The 26,086-nt window shown below is 41.5% G+C and overlaps 2 protein-coding genes across 2 annotated transcripts in view; both read right to left on the bottom strand.

Moving 5' to 3' along the window:
- Positions 1–2,334: 2,334 nt before the first annotated feature.
- On the bottom strand, positions 2,335–7,507 carry LOC117402950 (calmodulin-1). Its single transcript, XM_034004666.3, has 6 exons — positions 7,357–7,507; positions 5,972–6,002; positions 4,046–4,189; positions 3,858–3,964; positions 3,360–3,495; positions 2,335–2,953 (listed from the first exon to the last, which is right to left on the bottom strand). Exons 1-6 carry the CDS (start codon positions 7,357–7,359, stop codon positions 2,925–2,927), a joined length of 450 nt encoding a protein of 149 aa, XP_033860557.1. The 5' UTR covers positions 7,360–7,507; the 3' UTR covers positions 2,335–2,924.
- Positions 7,508–24,775: 17,268 nt separating this feature from the next.
- The window catches only part of si:ch73-105b23.6 (fibrillin-2), a 29,379-nt gene continuing 28,068 nt past the window's right edge, over positions 24,776–26,086 (bottom strand). Inside the window, exon 26 of the mRNA XM_059024701.1 lies at positions 24,776–25,274. Within this exon, the coding sequence (XP_058880684.1) occupies positions 25,151–25,274 (124 nt within the window). The 3' untranslated portion in view covers positions 24,776–25,150. The remainder of the gene's footprint in view (positions 25,275–26,086) is intronic.

The raw sequence follows: 26,086 nt of genomic DNA, 5'->3' as shown, positions 1-26,086 counted from the left end.
CTTGTGCTTTTTTTCACAAGTTACAGAGGTATTGCGTTTAGTTTAAAAAAATGTTTTTGATACAAGCCTTTATGACGCGTAACTCCCAACCATGAACCATGTATTGTATTTTCAGTAGTTTATATTCATATCAAACATCCCTTCCTCAAACGGCTTTAAATATGCGAACACATTGCACTTGTGTCATGTATTACTGTGTGAATTTTAAACACGAATCTGTACAGTATATTGCTTACTGCTTGCATAAAGTCTTTTTTGGCGCGAACTAAGTTTGATAACAAGCCACTTTTAGATATTTAGACCAATCACTTATAGATGTCAGCAGTAAAGCCGGTTCGTCTTAACATAATGAAATCAACTGCGCAATACAAACGTTCTTAACGTACTGCGTATTTCAAAATATTCAGTTATGTTTTATTGCATATATTTCAACAGAACATATCATAACCCTACAGACCCTTAGGGATCTTCTAAACCAAATCAAATAGGAAAAACCATGTTGGGTCCATGCATTAGTGTACACTGGTCTTTATATCCTGGCATATAAAGGGAATTATATACAATATCACCAGATACAACACATTTCCAACCTAGAGGGCTGGTTTCACAGACTCTGCAGATCAGCATCATTCTTGGACTACCCAACGTTGCTTTAGATAGTCCAAAACTAGTGCTAGTCAAGGTCTGTGAATCCAGCCTAGCAGATTGAAAATGAAGTGTGTATAGTTGAAAACCTTCCTATGTGAAAACCAAGGATTAAGGTTGTGCTGGACCTAGTCAGCCTGTTTCAGCCAGTTTCTGTATGTACAGCATCTTTTACAGGAGTAGTGGGGGGTATAGACCAGACACTGGGTGGATGTTAACTAGTTGGCAAAGCAAACACACTACAGTGGATCCATTAACCACGAGTTTGGGTTATGCATTCTCACCAAACGACAAGGGTCTATAAAATAAGTTTCCTACTAGTCACAGCCAAAAATGAAATATTTAGCATGGAGGTTCTCTCACCTTTATTGAAACTATCAGTGTACATCAGCACTAGTGAAGGCCCCCCCCCCCCCAAATGTATATTATAGAATATGTTGGCCTAGGTGGTGAAAATGAGCTTACTTTATGGTAATTGTCCCTACTTATTGATAATTCACAAGATAACCTGTACCAAAGGGTCATGAAAAATCTATGAAATACATGGATTAGGATGAAAATAACTATTGCACAGTATACCAAAATAATCTGCAACTACTTAAGATGCAAAAGAAGCAAAACTGGAGAACTCAGGATGCCCCAAATCACACCATGTGTACCTACCTACTGTACGTGATTTCTCATAGGCACTTTCTTTAAAAGGAGCTCTGGAGCAAAGGCAGAAGTTAACCTTTTAAACACACAATACATATAGCATGCCAGACATGAAACAAAGTGTATAACATTGTTTATTTCAACATATAGTCCGAGATTTAAAAATATATCAATTTATATAATTAATGTAAGAGCCAAGGAGGAACAAATTTATATATCTCCCACATTATGGCTGTTACTGTATACCTTACTTATGAAATGGGATTGTAATAAACCATTACTAACTCAAGCATGACATATTCCAAGCACTTGCATGCTTGTCCACTCAAGAGGAACAAAAACTCTTGGGTTATTAGACTAGATTTATGTTGCTAGCCCCCGCCAACCTTCTCACCATTGCACAGCTTGGAAGTCATATGCACAAAAACACATCCCCTGTGAAATAAATACCAGCTCCTTGTGTATGTCAAGTAATGGACATTCACCAAAATTTGAAAAAGAGTTTTGCAACTCTTATTACCAGGATTCACAGCACTGAAAAGGTCTAGAATTAAGAAAGGCCAACAATTCTAGTTTCAGACTGGCAAACTTCAAAAGATACAAATAGCTTGCCAGCAACTAAAACTAAATTCCAAGTTACATACCCAACAACTTGGTATAAAGCCAGTTCCTTTGGCGAGACAATAACTATAGCTACTGTAGAATAACCACTTGTGCAATATACCAAGGTGTACTGTAGGTTGGCCATATACACAAGTTACTGTACTCACAAGCTTGCTAGACCATACATTTACACAAAATGAAGTTTTGAATTACATGTTTGCCTAGAGATTTGGTTGTAACTCAGCCCTACCAAATGTGTAACAACTTAAAAGGCCCCAGGTTGTTTACCTGACTGTTTAAAAACAGTCTACATCTGTATAACCAAGTCTACTATGCAGATGGCAAATACACACCCTTCTGTTAAAACTACTGCATTATACATCCAAAAGGATTCTTAAACTAATTTGGTAAAACTTTGATACAGACAAGAAGTTTGGGTCAATTGTAAATTTTATTGGAAAACAAAAATATACAACTTGGAATGGATCTTTGAGGCATGTCTGCCATAAGCAGTTAAAAAAAAAAAGTGGCTAAACAAATTAAAAGCATAATAAGAACAGAACTAAAGTTCTCTGGTACAGAACAGCAAATACAAAAAGAGTTAGTGTACGAGTACCTGGATGATACACCCGTTTTGCAATAGTGCAAGGCTGAGAAGTTTCATATATACTTTGTCCATAGTCCATGCAGAGTAACTACTCCACATTGTTTACATGCCAACATTGTTGCCAAGCGACATCCAACTTCAACAGGTATACCAAGATGGTCTCACTTCAAGCTGTGGTAAATGTATTGTGCACAATGTTTAGATGCACTTCCAGATGAAGCCACATACACCTGTTAACTTGGTCGAATCTCGACAACACACAATGACAGCAAAAAGGGGGACAGGAGGACTTGAATTCTAAGTACTATACATGCATTTCCTTTGGACAGCAGAGGGATAAACATTTTACAGATAAATTACAAACAAAGAAAAGGCAAATAAACATTTTTATACAATACATTTCTGTACAAGGCCTTCACTTCGCTGTCATCATCTGTACAAACTCTGGAAAAACAAAAAATGAATTAGTACAAAAAAAAATCCACACATTTTACTCAATTAAAAAAACAAAAACAGCAGGCTTCCTACACAAATGTTTACAACTACTAAGTACACTAAGAAACACAAAACTGAACATGTATGGCAGCCTACAGACAGCATGGAGAGGTTTTTGTTAAAGCAACTTCCAATTAAATGTCAAATAGGAAATCAATTATGTACCGAGAAACAATCTAAAGTACAAATTTAGCTTTTTACGGTGCTGCCAAAGATGTGCAGCATATTGGAAGATGCATGTCATTTATACAGTACACATGATAGGTTTGAGAGTACTGACCCACTGTGCAAGTCAAATTTGAACCGGAACAAAGTTGTACACCCTTCAAACTCAAACGGAAGTTTAAAGACATACCTTCATAGTTCACTTGACCGTCACCGTCAATATCTGCTTCCCTGATCATTTCATCAACTTCTTCGTCCGTTAGCTTCTCACCCAGGTTTGTCATTACATGACGAAGCTCAGCCGCACTAATGTATCCATTACCATCCTATAAATGAGAAACACTTAGCCAAGTCATTCATGGAGGGACAGAGAATGAAGTGTAATATTTGCATTCCCACTACATACTGGTGTTAGTTTAACCCTCTGCCCTCTCCCTCTGATTTTACTAATCATGCAAAAGTATAGGTTTAAAATTCACATTTGTATAAGGCTTTGCACAGAACATTTGATACCCACCCCACCATCCCGATGTACAGAGACAGCTGGTCATCAAAACACACACGACCCATTAAAACAATCCACACAGGCCAGGGGGAGGGGGAGCAGGGCATAATTTCAAACTTTGTACAAGAGCAAAAAAGCCACACATTTCCTAAATGCAAGGATATTGTTATGAGACAGATTTACCTTATCAAATACACGGAATGCTTCTCTGATTTCCTCTTCACTGTCTGTGTCTTTCATTTTCCTTGCCATCATGGTCAGGAATTCTGGGAAGTCTATGGTTCCATTACCTATTGCAGACAGATGATTGTTAAAAAAAAAAAAAATGCCATGTATACAAAAAGATGTCACTAAATATTATTTGGACTCACCATCAGCATCTACTTCATTGATCATATCTTGTAGTTCTGCTTCAGTAGGGTTCTGACCTAGTGACCTCATAACTGTTCCCAATTCCTTTGTGGTGATGGTGCCATCGCCATCCTTGTCAAATAGCGAGAAAGCCTCTTTGAATTCTGCAATTTGAGAGGGAGAATTACTATTAACATTTTCATGTTGACATCACCTTAGTTACTTCAGAATATAATTTAGATTCTTAAACACATGGACCACCAGCAACTTTTGAGGCAATAGGCAAATTACTGGAGAGATTGACAAAGCTAGCTGGTGTTACAGATTTTAATCCAGACATGCCAAGCAGAGTTAAGTGGACAGTTTTACTTCGGACAATACTGAAAGCCCTTTCTTGTACATTCACATTCTTTCCACTGTCAACTTCACCAAGCAGGATTCAAAACAGAGGAAAAAAATAAAGATTACTTGTGGTGACCTAGCTCACATTGGTTATCAGCAGTGTGGAGTAGTGGTTAGGGCTCTGGACTCTTGACCATAGGGTTGTGGGTTCAATCCCTGGTAGGTCCCTGCTGCTGTACACTTGAGCAAGGTACCTTACCTAGATTGCTCCAGTAAAAACCCAACTGTATAACGGGTAATTGTATGTAAAAATAATGTGATATCTTGTAGCAATTGTAAAATCGCCCTGGATAAGGGCGTCTGCTAAGAAATAAATAATTCTCATTCATGATGCTGGGGAGAACAAGGTTTTGATAGTTCCCAGTTAAGCAATATTCTGTAGGAAAAAAAAGTCTAAAAAATCCCCCTTGAGACATTGACTGCAGAGAGGAAGGTTAAGCACTCTCAAAAACAGTATTTAAAAACTCTTTATAAAACATGTATAACCCTTCATTTGTGAAGTAGAGCTGTACATTTAAATGTTACTCAGTTTAGAAAATTAATTCAATCTTAAGATGCAAACACAATTGAAAGTTTAGCACAGATCTTGAAAGCAGTGGGATTCTGAGTTGAGCATAACTCAGCAGGTACAAAGGCAGGAAACAAGGAAGAGGTGGTTACTGCCTCACTGCTGAAGTCATGTGGAGCACCCACAGACCTGCTCTTTATTTGTTCTACCGGACAAGTTTCAAAGTGTACTTTAACAAAAGCAGGCTGAACTCTGACAAGTTAACTTAAATGATTAACTGCATGCCTTAAATCATGCATTGCTACTGGCCCGCATTTCGCACACAAAAGCATTGTGTTCAATACTGCGAGAAAAAAAAAACGCCCACTGTGGTAATCGGCACTTGTACGTTTGAGTATTTAAACATTACTGTCAAAAGATAACTTGACCACTCCTACTTAGCTTGCACTATCAAGAAAGTCCTTTCAAGCTAGGCACAATTTAGATTAACCGCAACTAGACATTTGTACTGATCAATTCAATACTTAATTTTACCATTAACTGGACAGACGGAAATAAGACAAGACAACTGTATACAAGGAACACCTATTGAAGCAGTGCTTAACTACTCTACTATTAACAGTTTGAGAAATTCTTTACCTCAACTATGATAGTGTAGATCTGTTAAAGTAAACATTTTAGAAAATGCAAGATCATTTAAAGATTTACAGCAGGATATCCGAGTTAATTGTAATGCTTCACATACAAAAGCATATTCATGCAGACCTCCTTCAGTCCTTTGCGCGCAAGTCTATATCATTTTTTTATATAATCTCTCTCCATCACACACACAGGAATAACGGACTGATCCTTATCACCCATCGCAATGTAGGCCTCCTCACTGAAGCCTTCTGAGCTTTGAGATTACTTTGAATTTGGTTCTGTTTATACTGCTAACAAAACTACACCTCACTAGCCCCACAATACTAGTTTTCAAAGCGCACCCCATGCCTTGAGTGTACAACCACCCCCCCCCTTTTAATGAAAAGGACCTTACCAGCGATCTGCTCCTCTGTCAGTTGATCAGCCTACAGGGGAAAAAGAGAAATGCAATGTTTACATTAAAGAAAGGCTTGTTTCCTACCTTAACTCAGACCAGGAAGCCTCGAATACACAACTCATATCTACAACGTCGCTTAGCGAGGACGGCACAGGGGATGCACTGGAGAAGATCCGTTTGCAGAACCTAGCAGTAACTGCACTTTCAATTACGCATTAGTCACACGGCAAACACCCAAGATTGCTTCAAAGGATTCCCGAGCACGGATTAAAACGATCCACAGGCCGCGAGTAATTACGCATACACCCCAAGGAGTCCCGAAGGAGATAACAAAAACACTGGTACCTGCCTACCAATTAATATTGTTAGCAGCCACTTTTAAATTAATTAAAACAGTTACAGAAATTCAACTGTAGTACAGTATTTCTCGAGTCAGGAACTGGATAGTTCAAATCCATTTGCTTTCTTAAACTTTACAAGCATACCCGCCTTTAGCGCACCACGCCTAACTGCGGCTACAAGCGTCTAGTCAAAAAAAAAAAAGCCTCACTGGCAATTTACATAACATTTACAACTGACACGAATTACCAGAGCGATACTGCAATTCAAGTTTTGCGTATATTTTAAGTTCTAAAAGTAAACGTGGTAACACCGACTTTACAACCGCGCGTTTACTTAGTTTGCAGGCGTGCTTGAGAAATAGCACTTATACGGACTAATAAAATGTAGCCAGGGAATGTGGTAATGTTTAATGTGCTTCATAACTACTCACTCTTTGGTTATGTACAGAAAAAAAAGGTTAAATTACGTAATGTAGGTACAGTAAGAGTAATTAAATATGAAGTTCCAAATACACCACTCGCTTCTTTAACTAGGACAATGAATACAAGACACAGATTAAGCCTCCATGCATTAGTTTTACCACTTGCAGCTTTTTTGTTTAAGAAAACTAAATTTCACCCACGTTGCTTATCGCGCAATACAAATCGAAGTCACACACAAAGTCCAGCCCGGCTACACAGCGTTGTGCAAAGGAAAGGCCATATTTCCATCTTCCCGCGCCACCCCGTCATTTGTTACATCTCCACACACGATCTACAGTGCTTAACACTGCAGGCTAATTCAAACAAACAATATCCAAACTGCACAGCTACAAGCAATATCCAAACTGCACAGCTACAAGCAATATGCCAACTGCACAGCAACGCATATGCGACGACTCCGTTCCGTAAAAGAACCCCGATCCGCAGCCACTAGTTCAGGAAGGAAATGATTCGCTACTGCCCAGCCCAAAAAAATGACTAAAGCCTCCATCTTTATATTGTTTCTGTAAACACATCTGTGACTTGTTTAAAAAAACAAAAAAATACAGTAATACTCACCATTTTATTAATCTAGTTTCTAGCTCTATAAACCCACAACTAGAACACAGACTCTCTCGTGGATGAGCGCAGACTGACTCTGACCCGCCGTTAACTGTTGTTCATAAACGCCTCCCTCCGCCCTGTATCCCTCCGCCACACTGCATTTGCCCCAATCACAAACTGAGCCAAATCACAAAAGAAATGCGATCGATAATAATCCTTTTTTTTTTTTTTTTTTTTTTAATGCCACTAGAGAAATCACATATACCGATAATAGCGATCCGTGTGGCCAGTGACAGGGCACTGCGAACAAACAAAAAAGGAAACGACAGTAGCCAAGGAACTAGATGATTTTGCGGAAGTTTACGTGCTGCGGACTTGTCATCCGTATAGGACGTAGTCGGATGGGATGGTCGTTCTGATTGGTGCTTTCCTACCCGCAATGCGTCACTCCCTCGGACATGCACACTAGCGCCAGACTGCACAGGAGCACAGCAAGGCGGTGCAAGGATGGATACGAAGCGTAATTATGGAGGAATGCATGATTGGTGTGTCACTGTGAGACGGGGCAGATTGCTCATTGATTAAACTATGCATCTGTCCATCCACCCTCTCACACACCACTTCACCCAGTACTATGATTCCGCCTTCATATAGAAAGAACAAGGTCTTTGCTTTTAACGTCAAGAACAAGTAGTGTGTGTATCTGCGTAGTTAACATTAGTGGATGAGTGCGCGCAATTTTTATTGATGCTGTCATTTAGTTTTCAGTCAATGCTTAAACTTACAACAGAAAAGGACGATTGCTCTTATAGCGAGACGTTACGTTATGTATCGTCGTTTTTATTAAAACACCGTGCATGAAGCAGATTATCCAGCCCAGTGGAGCGCAAAGTGTGGGGCGGCGCGCGACTATGACTAAAGTGGCTGTTCTGTAAAAATTAAAAAAGCTTTTTTTTTTTTTAAAGGATAGAACATTTTAAATAAATACATAAGACAGCAAATTAGTCCAAGATCTTACATGAGCCGTTGACGAGTCTCTAGACTTGCAGAACCGGGGAAATTCTGTTACAAGTGGCACGCGTCTGTGAAACTGCAGTGAACAGAGCCGAAATGTCGGCTTCCATGTGTGGAGTCACAAGTGTAAAAAGAAAGCACTAAGGTTTTAACAGATGTTTTTACGCGGATTTAATGTAAATCGCGTATTTTTTTTCTAGATTTAACCACAAAAAGTCCAGATTGAGCTAAATACATAAATAACAAACACATTGTTAAAAGTTTTGAAATGTGTACATTGTTTTTCTTTTGGCGTTGTATGCAGAGCAGGTGGGGAAGCGGAGAGATAGGGTGTGTTCACGGAGATCATTCTGCGCAGATTCTCTGCAGGATCTGACCAATTTAGCCAATGAAGTTCTATGAATTGGTCAGATTCTGCACAGAATCTGCGCATAATGATCTCCATGAACGCACCCATAGTCTCTCGCAGCTCTGCAGCATACAATGCCAAATCAAACGCGTCAATGGACGGGGCACATTTGCATATTGGCTTCATATTTAGCTGGCAAAGTAATTATTTTGTTGTGAAAACACAGATTTTTGAGTGTTAAAAGGGCGCGGCATACAAAACGTTCGACCAACACTGATCTAGCCTACCTTGCAAAATAATACTTTGATAAGATAACTCCTCATCTATTTATTAGCTTCAGATAAAGTTTGGGGTCTGGGAGTAACTTACTACGGTTGGCGATTTTTTTTATTAAAATAAATAAATAAATAAATAAATCGATTTTATTTCATTTATTATTATTTATTTCTTAGCAGACGCCCTTATCCAGGGCGACTTACAATTGTTACAAGATATCACATTATTTTGACATACAATTCCATTATTTTTTACACATTATTTTTACATGCAATTACCCATTTATACAGTTGGGTTTTTTTACTGGAGCAATCTAGGTAAAGTAACTTGCTCAAGGGTACAGCAGCAGTGTCCCCCATCTGGGATTGAACCCACGACCCTCCAGTCAAGAGCCCAGAGCCCTCCACACTGCTGCCCACATTTAAATCTCGTCGGCTGTAGTTTTAATATAAACATGTTAGGGACGGTTTGGGTTATGTAGTGTTACCAATTGTCATCAGATTTTACACAAGAACGTGCCATACTAGCTGCAAACGCACAGCACTCACCTGACTTCAGGACACTGAGAAAGTACACTGCTGCGGAGGTGTCAATCACCGGCTCTAAAAATAGCACTTTGTATGGCTCTGAAATCCTTTTGGTTAAGAGAATTAATGTGCTACCTAACAATAGCCAATCGAATGTGTTTTAAGACATGCAGTGCCCGCCTACTGATCTCATCAGGAGACTGTGTTGGGAGAAGGACAGCAATGACGGCTAGGCAGAGATTAGGTAGTTTCCTAGTAACTCATGACATTGTATTCTAGGAGATGTAGTTGTTAATGTAAGTTTTAGGGGAGGCAGACAAGCTGTGCAGCAAAATTGCTCTGCATATTTCTATGCATTACATTTAAATTTAGTGCATAGTTCTGATTTTTTTTAATGCGTAAAAACGACAGATATTCAGCTTATCTGGACCGCAGTTTGCCAACAGTTATAAATAAAGACCTATTTTGTACCCCAGTCAGTTTTAAACGAGCACTTTATTTATTTTTTACGTCGATATATGCCATTTTCACTTGCTGGACCCGACTTCATTTAATATATATCTCAGAACCTTCAACGCAACGCTTCCCGTGATCAACGATTGCTGTACCTTTTTTTAATACCTCTTTTGCACTACACCTGAGCCGCACCGAGGCACTGACGTCACACGCAATGACTGTGTGGAGTGGCATGCAGGTGATGCGCTAGTAAGACGTAACCATTTTCGTTCTTCATGTTATTACTGAATACGACTGAAATGCAACTACAGGCTGATTACGCAGAGAAGAGAACAACAATATTAGTTACTAATCTGTCAATGTTCTGCGCAGTAAGATCAGGAAAGACTTGATGAGCAGTTGACCAGCTGATTTGAGGTTGTCTCATTAGACAGACATTAGACATTGATTTTAGCAGTAAACTGGATGACCCCTCACACACCTGTCCAAAGTACTGAGGTTTAGAGTAGGTAGCACATCCTAAAAGTACCACCCACCTTTTATTTTGCTAACGGAAATGATGAGTCGTGTGTTAATCAGAATGGGCCATTTTGAGTGCATTTATTTTCAAAACTTTTGTCACCAAGCTAATCTGTTATTTAGAGCAAGGAAGTCTGCTGCTGTGTGCCTCGTTGGTTAAGCGCACTCCGGTGTTTTCTGTGGTTAGCTATAAATGAATCTTTACTGTTCACCCTGTCCCTTACAGTACACAGCTGCATGAGAGGACCTTAGTGATCAATAGAAATATTGAAGACAGCATGTGCTTAGGAGAGGGATGTTCTTGAAAGGCCAGATATAGACCAGCCAGTAGTTTGGCCACATCTAGTGTTGCACAAACTGATTATTCGATTATTTGAGCTCTCCACTGAAATCAGGTGCTGGCAATCAGGTGAGGGTTATTGGTGTTGATTGTGTTAATGTGCCATTCCAAATAAAACAAGTAAAGAAACAGCTGCTTGGATTTGTGATGATTGCTGCTTTTCTTAGACTGTGGAGAACAGCGATCCACAGAAACCTGATCAACAGCAATGACCCTCTCCTGTGCTGACTAATCGAATGATTGCTTTGTGCAGACCCACACCCACTGCTTTAGGTTCTCTGATTTTCAAGCCAGTGGGAGCTGAGGTAGTGCTTTGATTTTCAGTCCTCCAGAGTAGATACTGTATGTGGGCTGCCATTTGAGCTAGTGGTTTCAAACTGGTTAGAACACAGGTAAGATACATGATTGAGCATTCTCAATGCTTTAATAAGAAACCAGGACAATAACAGTACTTTTTGCAGAAGCTCAGTGTTTATTTTATTTTATTTATTTTATTATTATTTGTTTATTTAGCAGACGCCTTTATCCAAGGCGACGTACACAGACTAGGGTGTGTGATCTATGCATCAGCTGCAGAGTCACTTACAATTACGTCTCACCCGAAAGGCGGAGCACAAGGAGGCTAAGTGACTGGCTCAGGGTCACACAATGAGTCAGTGGCTGAAGTGGGATTTGAACCGGGGACCTCCTAGTTACAAGCCCTTTTCTTTTACCACTGGACCACACAGCGCAGACGCCCTTATCCAGGGCGACTTGCATGTTTTCATACCCTCCACTTTGCTATGATACAAAGCGACGGTTCAAATCTGACTCACCATGTAGTGTATCATGATCTCAGTGATCTGTTAGCAGCTTTGCACCTCCCTTGACTTCACTTGTATAAGCTGGTATGAATGAATCATTCTGCTGTAATGCTGTTTTATCTGATTCCACAGAGTAATACAGAATGTTTCATTGTGTGTTGCTAATAAGGCTCCTGATAACACAACAGCTCTCCCAGAGAGGTGTGAAACCCGTCTTTGAAACTGCAGGAACTGATTAAGTATTTGGGCAGATTCACTGGCACCCATGGATTAATACTATCTTCCATTGGAATGTTGTTCCCCTGAGTTCTGGGTTCAATAGAGATCCAAACCCAACTTTTGTAAGCAGGCATTGCCAGCATACAGTAACTGTTACATCTGCATTAAGTATAAAGATCTATCAGCACACGCTGTCTGTATTCTATATTATATATATATTATATATGTATTCTGTATTATATATAGAATACAGAGAATTAAAAAACAGCAAACGCCTCTCTATCCAAGGAGAATCAGGATCTAACAGGATACTCATCAATTACTAGATATACTTAATGAAGAAGAAAAGTAATTGATAAACTGATAACTCACTGTTTTAAAATTAGCTACAACAATCTGGCTTTCGCCTTCTTCTGATAGCATAGTAGAAAAATATATAAATACATAGATATGTAATATAATCATAAAAGCAATCATGCACATCAAAGCTGTTTTTTTTTTTTTTTAAAAAAGGTGCTGACCAATATAAGGCGCTTTGTGTATTAAATAATGTCTCTAAAGTCATAAAGTATTTCTTAGCAATGGTAAACCAACCATGCATACCCTGCTGGATTGCTGAGCCAAGAATGGTCACACACTCAAAAAAACTTTCCTTGACAAAGGTATGCTGAGCATACTGAAATGTTGGGAAGTTGGCTCTTTTGAGCTGTTTCTTCTCCATTTCTCTCTGTTCTTCAGCTCTCTTTAGTCTCACACCATCCTGTTAGTCTCAGCAGTCTGCTACTTATCCCCCTGTGCAGGCCACGCCCCCGGGTGCACCAGCCACCAATCCCAAGCATGCATGGCTTCCCTCTCGATCCCTTGATTGTTGCAACATCTTATCCCCTGATTTGTGGCAAAAATGTTGCAACAGGGTCCCGCTTGCACGGCAAGCTGAGCTTCTGATTGGTGGCGATTCTCCTGTCTCTGATGACCCTGAACACCTGCTGCAGTTGAACCTTTGACCCTGGGTCACAGAACCTTCCCAAACACGGTTACAACAGAACCAGGGTCGCTACTATATATATATATATATATATATATATATATATATATATATATATATATATATATATATGGCAGCGATAGTCACTCTTAATAGATTTTGTACTAAGCACACAGTATCATCTGAATTGTCTCTTCTGACCCAGTATCAATATATGGTTCATTTGTGTTGGATTGCACAGGATCCCAGATCCGTTATCGTATTGTCTGACATGCTAGAATGAAACAGTTTTCAAATGATGAACCACATTACTTGCCCTCTTCCAATCCAATATCAATACATGGTTCTGATGTATCTGCTAATCTGTGATTGCCTCTGCTTGTTTTTTTGTAAAAACAGCACCTGCAGATGATCTTCATTGTTATTACACAACTGGAATGTAATAATGGTTACAATAAAAAAACAAACAAAAAAAAAAAACCGCTTGAATGAACAAGAATCGTATTGAGGTTCTTTCAACAGATAATAACCAGAGGAAGCAATCATTGTCACAGCACTTTAATAAGCAGGTGCTCCTATTTTCTTCTGTCAACATTAATAGACCACACTACTGTGAAACATGAATATTTAAAATGTGTACCGATAGGAATTCAGTTTAGGGTCACTTGCAGGGCAAAACACATATTGTCCTTTTTCTCTAGGCTATGTTTCAGCCCCCTCTCCATGCTTATATGCCAGACTGCAGGCACTGTAGACGTGAGCTAAAGCACTTGTATAGCTATCTAATATAACCCTAACCCTCGTTTCTCCTTGCATTGACACACGAGGACAAACAGCCCTGGTGCAGATATAGAGAGCAAAGAAGCAGAATAAAACAAGGAACAGAAAGACTGCAGTGCTGAGTACTGCAGTGCCCAGCACACACACCTGCAAGGTCACTGAAGCTGTGTAAGCTGGCACAAAGCTAACAAACACAGAGACAAATAGCTACAGGTTCACAAAACTTCTGTGCAGCTTTACCTGCTCCAGAACGGGCTAAAATAGGACACACATCATCAGTACACGCTACACAGAGTAGTGTGAGATTTTTAAACATAATAATAATAATAATAATAATAATAATAATAATAATAATAATAATAATAATAATAATAATAATATGATGTTGATTTTTCTGAACTGGAAAGATGTTGTTAATTTTGTAATGCGCACTCAAAGAAAAGTCAACCTGAGAAAGCAAGGCATTTTCTGTGCTATTGGGTACAGTTTCCGTTAGACAACTGAATCTTCTTCTGTTCTGTTCTGTACTGTACTGCAATATGATGATGTCTCTTGAAACACATTTCAGCATTACTACAGTGCCTATACTGTACCGCAGATTTAATTAATATTAGTTCAGCAGACTGTAAAATGGTATTGCGATTGTGCTATCTATTATAATCTCTAGTTCTACCATTATAAAAGTTATCACAGCAAAAGCATTGCAAAGTATAATAAAGCATAGTCCAGAGGGGTATGGAAAAGCATATTAAAAGAGAAGTGCAAATTTATGTGGTAAACTTTTCTAATTGTAAGTCGTTTGCTATAAGAGCTTTTATTCTGGTATCCTGTATAAACTATAGGCAGGCTACTAGCCTTTTGAATGATTGAGGGACCTGCATTGTTGTTGATTGGTTCTGCTATGCAGGCTCACTTTTTGACACGTTCATAGCACTGGCAGCCGCTTGCTCGTCCTTCAGTGTAAATGAGCTTGGGTGGATTTCATCCTGGCTCCTCAGGGAAATATCAGAATACCAGCAGAGCAGCCACACATTCACTCCTTATCTGGCAGTGCCTGATGAGGAATCTGATATGAGGGGTGTACAGCTGATCTCACTGAGTTTCCCTTATAAAAGTTTACCCTGGTAAATTTAGCAGTTCCCCCAATGCTTTTCCCATGGTTGTACTGTGCATTTAATAGACTTTCCTATACCTCTCTGGGCTTTACAATGCTTACCTATGCTTTCACTATGAGTTTACAATGAGAAACTCTGTAAGGGTTGGTGGTTGTAGAACATTGTTGCACAAATACCAAATCCCGATCATTTGACTTGATCTGGTCCCGGCTATACAGGCCAAGTCTCAGCTCCAGGTGCTGCAGAACACACGCCAGGCTGGATCAGAGCTCCTTAGATGTGTGATTTTTTCACTGAATGATTCACCTCCTGCAGGTACTGCATTATGCTCTATTAAAGGTGATTGAAAAGAGCCAGTGAGCAGTATATATCAGACAGAGGAAATCCCTCCCTCAGGGGAACATGCTGGAGGCATTGGAAACGGGCGTTACGGGGCTGACTCTACTAAATACAATTTATCTCAAAATGAATTTGCCTATGCAAAGCAGGTGATAGATGCGAAGTGGTAAACCACACTTATTAGGTGAGTCACGTTAACACAGATGTTAAGATAGCAAGCCAGTGCAATACAGTTCTTTTGATCGTTAGCTGCGGCCCATTAAGACATTAAGGCTCCCTGGACCAACCCAACACCCACCTCATAAAAAAAAAATAGAATACAATACAAACATGGTATTTCGGTGTTTGCATAAGAACCACTCAAAAAAGTTATTGGGACCATGATATATATTTTTTAATTGCAATTATGTGCTGTTGTGCTAACTGAGCCAGCAATAAACTTGCAAAGGGCAAGAGAAAACCACAGAGAAGTTAGTGCAGCTTCCTGTTTGAATTGGACACTAACAATAGCAATGTAACAGGTTGTTTCTCAAGGCTCTGAATTCTCTAATAGAATGTGCACCGCCGTGCATCGATGCTAGGATTATTCCATTGTTTATTTATTTAGTGGTGATTCGACTTGCTGCTTGTTACCATTGTGAAAACATTTTGACAAACTTTGCAATCATTATACAATACTGTACTATGCTTTTTATATTGGGCCTATTTCAAATCATCATATGCACATTGCCTAAAATGTATTTTACCAAACTAGTAACAATGATAAGTGCAGATTTATAGAGGAGTCATTTATATGAGTTGTTTATTTCTACTTTTAAAATATACTCTACTGTATATAATATAATACATGTGTACACTACATACACAAGCTGTTAATCTGTCTAGATCTAAATGTTAAGACTAGAACTATGACTTTTGTACCGGGAGGGACACAAATCTGGACTTTCATTCTTATTTAATGATCCTGCTGTCATGTAGATAACAAGATCTAAATGGATTAGTTTCTATGGGAGATGTGGCAACTGAGGGCTTTTCAGTTTTCAGCAATGTTTATTGCTTCAGCTATCACCAAGCTTACTGTTTGCATTTGTTTGAAGGGAATCATTTCTATTGGTCCTGCCTCTACAGAATAGCATTGTCTCACTTTTGTGAACTTAACCAACACAAAGGCAGCAGTGTAATACAGAGCAGCCATTCAGAGCAGGCTTTGCATTTCCAGGCCCCGCTCGACTCTGTGTCAGGACAGGACAGGCAATGCTGCCTGTGTCTAAGAGGGGGCTAACAAGGCACTAGACCTTTGTTTTTGAAAAGTCGAGATAGGAAGATTTTTTTGGGATTCACTGTCCCGCTGCTGAGAGTTTATCATTTTTATTAAAAGTTCCCGTGTCGCCCCTGGATTGAAATGTATGTATAGCAATTATTTGGATGTGTAGTAATTGTTCTATTGGTATTTTATTGAGCATGGTCTACTTACTGTAGGTCTCTCTTTGTATTAGTGTTGCACTATTGAGTTAGTGTTGCACTATTGAGATGTATCTGTGCTCAAAGTGAATGAACTCAAGCGAATAAACTAAACTAACATGAAAGAGTTGTACCATTTCATATTCGGGATTCATTTACAGGGGAAGTAGAATTGAAGACTTGCTGGTGATTTGGCCAAGGATACAATTCAGCCAGTCTACAATGTAACCCTTATTGTAATCTAACCAGGGCACCCTTGCCGCTTTGAGATCTCTTACACCACCAGAGCACAGTCTCTTCTGAAGAACTGCACCTCCTACAACACAGTACCTCTTATACCAGCACCATGCGTTGCAATTGGTACACAGGAAAAGTGGAGGAAAACATCTACAGGAAAGTGGCTATATTCAGTACTTAAATGACCAAAGTCAATTAACAAGAGGAATTTCATATTTAAAGCAAGTGCTGTTTGAGGCTACACTGTTTACTCAATTATGCCACTACCATGAGTACTCCTCTGTCTTAGCTAACAGTGCAGATGATTAGAGGTTAGAGATCAGTTAATAAGTGTATGGCACAGATCGTCCCCTGGTGGCCAGAAGCAGCGTCGGAACCAGAGCTGACATTTTACTGAGGTCAAACTTAGGTTTCAAGCTATAGCTGGCAGTATTTATAGGACTATTCAACCTCCAAATCTATGTTACACGGCAAACCAACAGAGAAAATTAAGGAATCATTTTTACTTTACCAGAATTTGTACATGAGCATCGGCATTGGTGATGCAATAAGACAACCAAGGACACGACCTCTGGATCCTCATAGATAGTTAGGCCATGGCTAGAATGACTGCAGAGGATCAGCTTAATAATAATGTGTGATAGTGTCTGTCTAAACCTATTTGGACAGTGTGTGGTCCACAAACGGTTTAATCTCAGTGAAAGCCGCTTAAACTTTATAAAGGAGTTTCATAACAAAGCAGTTCAGAACACTGGTTGATAAATCCAGCTCGGTGACTGCCTGGTATGTTTGGGTCCCAGTGCTATTGATGGGTGGCTCTGTGTGTTTGGGTCCCAGTGCTATTGATGGGTGGCTCTGTGTGTTTGTGTTCCAGTGCTATTGATGGGTGGCTCTGTGTGTTTGTGTTGCAGTGCTATTGATGGGTGGCTCTGTGTGTTTGTGTTGCAGTCCTATTGATGGGTGGCTCTGTGTGTTTGTGTTCAGGTGCTATTGATGGGTGGCTCTGTGTGTTTGTGTTCCAGTGCTATTGATGGGTGGCTCTGTGTGTTTGTGTTCCAGTGCTATTGATGGGTGGCTCTGTGTGTTTGTGTTCCAGTGCTATTGATGGGTGGCTCTGTGTGTTTGTGTTCCAGTGCTATTGATGGGTGGCTCTGTGTGTTTGTGTTGCAGTGCTATTGATGGGTGGCTCTGTGTGTTTGTGTTCCAGTGCTATTGATGGGTGGCTCTGTGTGTTTGTGTTCAGGTGCTATTGATGGGTGGCTCTGTGTGTTTGTGTTCCAGTGCTATTGATGGGTGGCTCTGTGTGTTTGTGTTCAGGTGCTATTGATGGGTGGCTCTGTGTGTTTGTGTTCCAGTGCTATTGATGGGTGGCTCTGTGTGTTTGTGTTCCAGTGCTATTGATGGGTGGCTCTGTGTGTTTGTGTTGCAGTGCTATTGATGGGTGGCTCTGTGTGTTTGTGTTGCAGTGCTATTGATGGGTGGCTCTGTGTGTTTGTGTTCAGGTGCTATTGATGGGTGGCTCTGTGTGTTTGTGTTCCAGTGCTATTGATGGGTGGCTCTGTGTGTTTGTGTTGCAGTGCTATTGATGGGTGGCTCTGTGTGTTTGTGTTGCAGTCCTATTGATGGGTGGCTCTGTGTGTTTGTGTTCAGGTGCTATTGATGGGTGGCTCTGTGTGTTTGTGTTCCAGTGCTATTGATGGGTGGCTCTGTGTGTTTGTGTTGCAGTGCTATTGATGGGTGGCTCTGTGTGTTTGTGTTGCAGTGCTATTGATGGGTGGCTCTGTGTGTTTGTGTTGCAGTGCTATTGATGGGTGGCTCTGTGTGTTTGTGTTGCAGTGCTATTGATGGGTGGCTCTGTGTGTTTGTGTTCCAGTGCTATTGATGGGTGGCTCTGTGTGTTTGTGTTGCAGTGCTATTGATGGGTGGCTCTGTGTGTTTGTGTTGCAGTGCTATTGATGGGTGGCTCTGTGTGTTTGTGTTGCAGTCCTATTGATGGGTGGCTCTGTGTGTTTGTGTTCCAGTGCTATTGATGGGTGGCTCTGTGTGTTTGTGTTCAGGTGCTATTGATGGGTGGCTCTGTGTGTTTGTGTTCCAGTGCTATTGATGGGTGGCTCTGTGTGTTTGTGTTCCAGTGCTATTGATGGGTGGCTCTGTGTGTTTGTGTTCCAGTGCTATTGATGGGTGGCTCTGTGTGTTTGTGTTGCAGTGCTATTGATGGGTGGCTCTGTGTGTTTGTGTTGCAGTGCTATTGATGGGTGGCTCTGTGTGTTTGTGTTCAGGTGCTATTGATGGGTGGCTCTGTGTGTTTGTGTTCCAGTGCTATTGATGGGTGGCTCTGTGTGTTTGTGTTGCAGTGCTATTGATGGGTGGCTCTGTGTGTTTGTGTTGCAGTCCTATTGATGGGTGGCTCTGTGTGTTTGTGTTCAGGTGCTATTGATGGGTGGCTCTGTGTGTTTGTGTTCCAGTGCTATTGATGGGTGGCTCTGTGTGTTTGTGTTGCAGTGCTATTGATGGGTGGCTCTGTGTGTTTGTGTTGCAGTGCTATTGATGGGTGGCTCTGTGTGTTTGTGTTGCAGTGCTATTGATGGGTGGCTCTGTGTGTTTGTGTTGCAGTGCTATTGATGGGTGGCTCTGTGTGTTTGTGTTCCAGTGCTATTGATGGGTGGCTCTGTGTGTTTGTGTTGCAGTGCTATTGATGGGTGGCTCTGTGTGTTTGTGTTGCAGTGCTATTGATGGGTGGCTCTGTGTGTTTGTGTTGCAGTCCTATTGATGGGTGGCTCTGTGTGTTTGTGTTCCAGTGCTATTGATGGGTGGCTCTGTGTGTTTGTGTTCAGGTGCTATTGATGGGTGGCTCTGTGTGTTTGTGTTCCAGTGCTATTGATGGGTGGCTCTGTGTGTTTGTGTTCCAGTGCTATTGATGGGTGGCTCTGTGTGTTTGTGTTCCAGTGCTATTGATGGGTGGCTCTGTGTGTTTGTGTTGCAGTGCTATTGATGGGTGGCTCTGTGTGTTTGTGTTGCAGTGCTATTGATGGGTGGCTCTGTGTGTTTGTGTTCAGGTGCTATTGATGGGTGGCTCTGTGTGTTTGTGTTCCAGTGCTATTGATGGGTGGCTCTGTGTGTTTGTGTTGCAGTGCTATTGATGGGTGGCTCTGTGTGTTTGTGTTGCAGTCCTATTGATGGGTGGCTCTGTGTGTTTGTGTTCAGGTGCTATTGATGGGTGGCTCTGTGTGTTTGTGTTCCAGTGCTATTGATGGGTGGCTCTGTGTGTTTGTGTTGCAGTGCTATTGATGGGTGGCTCTGTGTGTTTGTGTTGCAGTGCTATTGATGGGTGGCTCTGTGTGTTTGTGTTGCAGTGCTATTGATGGGTGGCTCTGTGTGTTTGTGTTGCAGTGCTATTGATGGGTGGCTCTGTGTGTTTGTGTTCCAGTGCTATTGATGGGTGGCTCTGTGTGTTTGTGTTGCAGTGCTATTGATGGGTGGCTCTGTGTGTTTGTGTTGCAGTGCTATTGATGGGTGGCTCTGTGTGTTTGTGTTGCAGTCCTATTGATGGGTGGCTCTGTGTGTTTGTGTTCCAGTGCTATTGATGGGTGGCTCTGTGTGTTTGTGTTCAGGTGCTATTGATGGGTGGCTCTGTGTGTTTGTGTTCCAGTGCTATTGATGGGTGGCTCTGTGTGTTTGTGTTCCAGTGCTATTGATGGGTGGCTCTGTGTGTTTGTGTTCAGGTGCTATTGATGGGTGGCTCTGTGTGTTTGTGTTGCAGTGCTATTGATGGGTGGCTCTGTGTGTTTGTGTTCCAGTGCTATTGATGGGTGGCTCTGTGTGTTTGGGTCCCAGTGCTATTGATGGATGGTTCTCTGTGTTTGGGTTACAGGAGCTGCCTGGCCCCCTCCACATTGATTAATCCTTTCTTCTACTCTTTGACAATACATTGGTGCAGCCACTAACACTAGCAATTGTCTACTTGAAGTTATTTTGTAACTTTGACCTGTTTAACTAAGCCAGCAGCTCTAGGCCTTATATACTGCTCAGCAGATCACATGGCACATTGGTGTCAGTATAATTGACATGTAGTCAGCTGTATTGCCTAAAATGCTCAATGATGTGTGTAGTCTACTACATCTGTTAACGGTCGCTTGTAATTTCAACAAACTGGAAGTGTATGTGTGTGTGTGTGTATGTGTGTGTGTGTGTGTGTGTGTGTGTGGAGATGTGTGTGTGTGTGTGTGTGGAGGTGTGTGTGTGTGTGTGTGTGTATGTGTGAGGGGGTGTGGTTGTGTGTGTGTGGGTGTGTGTGTATGTGTGAGGGAAGTGTGGATGTGTGTGTATGTGTGTCTGGGTGTGTGTGTGTGTGTGTGTGTGTGTGTGTGAGGGGGGTGTGGATGTGTGTGTGTGGGTGTGTATGACGGGGTGTGGTTGTGTGTGTGGGTGTGTGTGTATGTGTGAGGGAAGTGTGGATGTGTGTGTATGTATGTCTGGGTGTGTGTGTGTGGGGGGGGTGGATGTGTGTGTGTGTGTTTGTGTGTGTGTCTGTGTGTGTATGTATGTCTGGGTGTGTGTGTGTGGGGGGTGTGTGTGTATGTGTGTGTGTGTGTGTATGTGTGAGGGGGGTGTGGATGTGTGTGTGTGTGTGTGGATGTATGTCTGGATGTGTGTGTGTGTGTGTGTGTGAGGGGGGTGTGGATGTGTGTGTGTCTGTGTGTATGTGTGAGGGGTGTGTGTCTGTGTGTGTGTCTGTGTGTGTGAGGGGGGTGTGGATGTGTGTGTGTGTGTGTATGTGTGTGTGTGTGTGTTTGTGTGTGTGTCTGTGTGTGTGTGTGTATGTGTGAGGGGGGTGTGGATGTGTGTGTGTGTGTGTGTGTGTGTGTATGTGTGAGGGGGGTGTGGATGTTTGTGTGTGTGTGTGTGTGTGTCTGGGTGTGTGTATGTGTGTGTGTGTGTGTGTGTATGTGTGAGGGGGGTGTGGATGTTTGTGTGTGTGGGTGTGTGTGTGTGTGAGGGGTGTGTGTGTGTGTTTGTGTGTGTGTCTGGGTGTGTGTGTGTGTGTGTATGTGTGAGGGGGGTGTGGATGTTTGTGTGTGTGGGTGGGTGGAGGTGGTTGTTTAAAATTCCTCTTATCTATTAATTTCACTTTCGCACTTACTAGCCTGTTTGCAATCTCTACCATACAGTTTAACAATCCTGCCCAAAGTACAAATACCATTTAAGTGATATAAGTGACATCCAAAGACGTTTACTTTGAAAATAAATGCCTGCTATGGTTTTCTCATTTGGAGAAGGTAGGATCTGAAGGAAACCCTACGATTTCAATACAGCTGATGAGTCACAAAAAACTAGGGCTGGGCTCTCCAGTCTGAAAGAAAGAGATGTGACTGACCAATGATATGGAAGAACAGGAAGCCTTTTCATATGAGAGGTGTAACCCATTAAGAACGAATGACAAGTAAAGGGATCCTGCAGGCTGCTATGAAGTTGCTATAGAAATTCTCCTTGTTTTGGTTTGGGGGGTTGTGGGAAGTGTCGGGGTTGGGGTTCGAGTTAGGGTTCAGGTTTGGGTTAGGATTAGGATAAGGGTTAGTGATTTTATAGATGGGATGTCATTCTTATCCTATTAGCATTTGGTCCTGAAACAGTAACACACCAGTGCTAACACCCCACCCTGGTACCGCGGTGCATTGATGCATATCATTCCAATAACATTGTGTCACAATATGAACATGTTAGCGCTGTGGTGCTATTCTAGCAATGGGAGCCTCACCTCAATGAGCTGCCCTTGTGCACTGCTGCAATGCAATTGAAGATCATTAGGTAAGAGTTCTTGTGCAGTACACAGTGTTACCAGTTCTATTAAAAAATACAACCATCAATCAAATAGCATTGAAATCATTAAATAAATGCATTACTCAGTGCATGCTTTACTTGACATTTCATATGACAGAACAAGAAGCTGGCCAAACATGGCAGATAGTGACTGCGCTGTGTTTGATTTTCACAGCCTTGGTGCACAAAGAGCCTCATTATATTTAGCAGTGTTTCCTCTACGGTTCAGATCAATTAAAAAGACATCATTTGAACCTGAGTGCTGTGAATATATTATACTGTCAGGTAAAAACATTGGAGGAGGCAGACAAACTAAAGGGGATAAATGCAGGTGATCTTTGCGTATGTCAGGTTGCAGATTGGATTGCAGACTGCAGATGGGCCTGGCGGTAGTCCCAGTTTGATACTGGAACGACATGAGATTGAGTTTTTTACAGATTGGTTTGCAGTGCCCTGCCCTGAGCCAAGAGATGAGCACTTATTCACAAGGTGACACATTGCAAGACATAGACTCAGTTTACAGCAGTCTGAATCTCATCTGTGATGTTACATAAGAAAGTATCTGTAACAATAAAGCACTCAGAAGTGTAAAATATCTGATACTCTTAAAGCGTCTGGCCCCTTACTCGCTAACTGAACCTGTAGGGCCCTCTAGTGGTGGCTCATGTAAATCTGGCTCCAGATGGCATTTTGTTCCCTTTTTAGTTTTGACTAGTTGTGTGGGGGTTGGTTTGACCAGATGAGGCAGTTCACAGCTGTGATTCAAGCTCCTTATGAGAATTAAATCAAAGAAATGATTGATCAATATTTTATCCGAAAGCAGTTTCTCTTTATTTATAAATCACCCTTGGCCTGGAGATACTGTTATTGTAACTTAGCAGCTGTGTTTCTTTCTTTCTTTGCCAGAAAAGATGAATGCACTTTTGTACATTGGCATAAAGACTTCCATAACAATAACCACTGAATTATTAACTGTGTGAATGGAAATGGATATGAATCAACCACATGCTAAATATAGAAAACCTGTTAAATATAGCTTCAGGGGGGGTTGACGCCGTGAAACATCAGCCAATGTTCAGCATTAACATTACTCATTCTCATTACTTACTTTAGTGTTGCCATGCCAACACCCGTTATACTGGACTACTTATTGTAAGTAAATGCCAAAGGGGGCCAGTACAAAAACAAAAAGAAAGGGATGATGTCACAGGAAGTTATATAATTGCCGGTTGTTTCCAGTCTTTATCCAGTAGGTGTTCCCAAATTAACACATTCCAGCCTAAATTGAACAGGAAAACATCTGATGATGCGTTCCTATTTTAATTAAAGATGTCTTATAATGAGGTAATATTGGAATGTGCCACTCGTTCCAGTCTGGGTGTTAAAGGCAGACTGAGTCACAGAGCCCAGCTTCACCATCCAGCATGGCCCAGTTTAATAGTATTGGAACATTATGGTAGCATTCATTATTGCTGCATAATAATACAATAACATTTTTTAATAGTGCCTTTATGTGCAAAAGGTGCATTTTTTTATTTTTTATAAATTAGTCGTTGCCAATTAGTTTTTATTATTTTCTCCCCAATTTGAAATGCCCAATTATTTTTTAGGCTCAGCTCACCACTACCACCCCTGTGCTGACTCGGGAGGGGCGAAGATGAACACACGCTGTCCTCCGAAGCGTGTGCCGTCAGCCGCCCGCTTCTTTACACTCTGCAGACTCACCGTGCAGCCGCCTCAGAGCTACAGCGTCGGAGGACAACGCCGCTCTGGGCAGCTTACAGGCAAGCCCGCAGGCGCCCGGCCAGACTACAGGGGTCGCTGGTGCGCGGTGAGCCGAGGACACCCTGGCCGACCTAAACGTCCCTCCCCCCGGACGACGCACAGCCAATTGAGCGCCGCCCCCTGGAAGCTCCCGTCCACGGTCGGCTGTGGAATAGCCTGGATTCGAACCGGCGACGTCCAGGCTATAGAGCGCATCCTGCACTCTAGCGAGTGCTTTTACTGGATGCGCCACTCGGGAGCCCCAAAAGGTGCATTTTAAAGCACTGCATTTTAAAGCACTGCATTTTGTATTGAAGTTGTCTATTTCTAAACTACTTCACCTAAATGAGGATTAAAAAGGAACAGGACTCCAAACATACAGAATATTGATTTATTACTGAATTATAAATGCATGTTAATGCTAATGGGGGGGGGTTACATTTACGGTCGAATGTGGTATAAAATCATGTTTTTCTGTAATATTCTGCCCCCTAGTGGATGAATGCCAGAACTCAGAGAAACCCAGTTGACATCGGCACAGGCATTACCATATACCAATATAACTGAAATAGAATCAAATATATTTCAGATGTACTATTTATAATTTCTCTACAATTTCTTTAAATTTCGGAGTCTAATTAAGCTGCCATTGCCAATGGCCAGGAATCAGGAATAGCTGACAATGTGCCATAATAAACACTGCATAACCAATTTACCATTACATACTTAAATGATTTCAGTTTCAATGTACACATTCTGATATATATATATATATATATATATATTCTTTTGTTTCAGGTTCCAGAGTTTAGTGGTTTCCATTTTGCATTGGAGGTAAGTAATGCACTTTGTAGAGCAGGGAAGGGTCTGCGTAGTTAAAAGGTGGGGGAGCATTCTCCATGAGTATGACCCCTGTGTGCACTGGAGGTATACTGTAAAACAAACAACAAATAACACACAGCTCATTAAAAACACATTCTGTACAGGCCCCAGATTGAAGCCAGTGCAATGGACCAGGGGCTGTAAGATGGGGAGTTTTCCTGTAAGTGACGACTAAAACTGAAATAATTCACCTTTAATGGAACAGTGACACGTGTTCATGAGAGATCCTCTACTGTCAGTCCTGCACAGTGATACGTGTTCATGAGAGATCCTCTACTGTCAGTCCTGCACAGTGATAAGTGTTCATGAGAGATCCTCTACTGTCAGTCCTGCACAGTGATACGTGTTCATGAGAGATCCTCTACTGTCAGTCCTGCACAGTGATACGTGTTCATGAGAGATCCTCTATTGTCAGTCCTGCACAGTGATACGTGTTCATGAGAGACCCTCTACTGTCAGTCCTGCACAGTGATACGTGTTCATGAGAGATCCTCTACTGTCAGTCCTGCACAGTGATACGTGTTCATGAGAGATCCTCTACTGTCAGTCCTGCACAGTGATACGTGTTCATGAGAGATCCTCTACTGTCAGTCCTGCACAGTGATACGTGTTCATGAGAGACCCTCTACTGTCAGTCCTGCACAGTGATACGTGTTCATGGGAGATCCTCTACTGTCAGTCCTGCACAGTGATACGTGTTCATGAGAGACCCTCTACTGTCAGTCCTGCACAGTGATACGTGTTCATGGGAGATCCTCTACTGTCAGTCCTGCACAGTGATACGTGTTCATGAGAGACCCTCTACTGTCAGTCCTGCACAGTGATACGTGTTCATGGGAGATCCTCTACTGTCAGTCCTGCA

Source organism: Acipenser ruthenus, chromosome 5, assembly GCF_902713425.1.
Source record: "Acipenser ruthenus chromosome 5, fAciRut3.2 maternal haplotype, whole genome shotgun sequence".
Taxonomy (NCBI): Eukaryota; Metazoa; Chordata; class Actinopteri; order Acipenseriformes; family Acipenseridae; genus Acipenser; species Acipenser ruthenus.
This window is presented reverse-complemented; position numbering and strand designations above follow the sequence as displayed.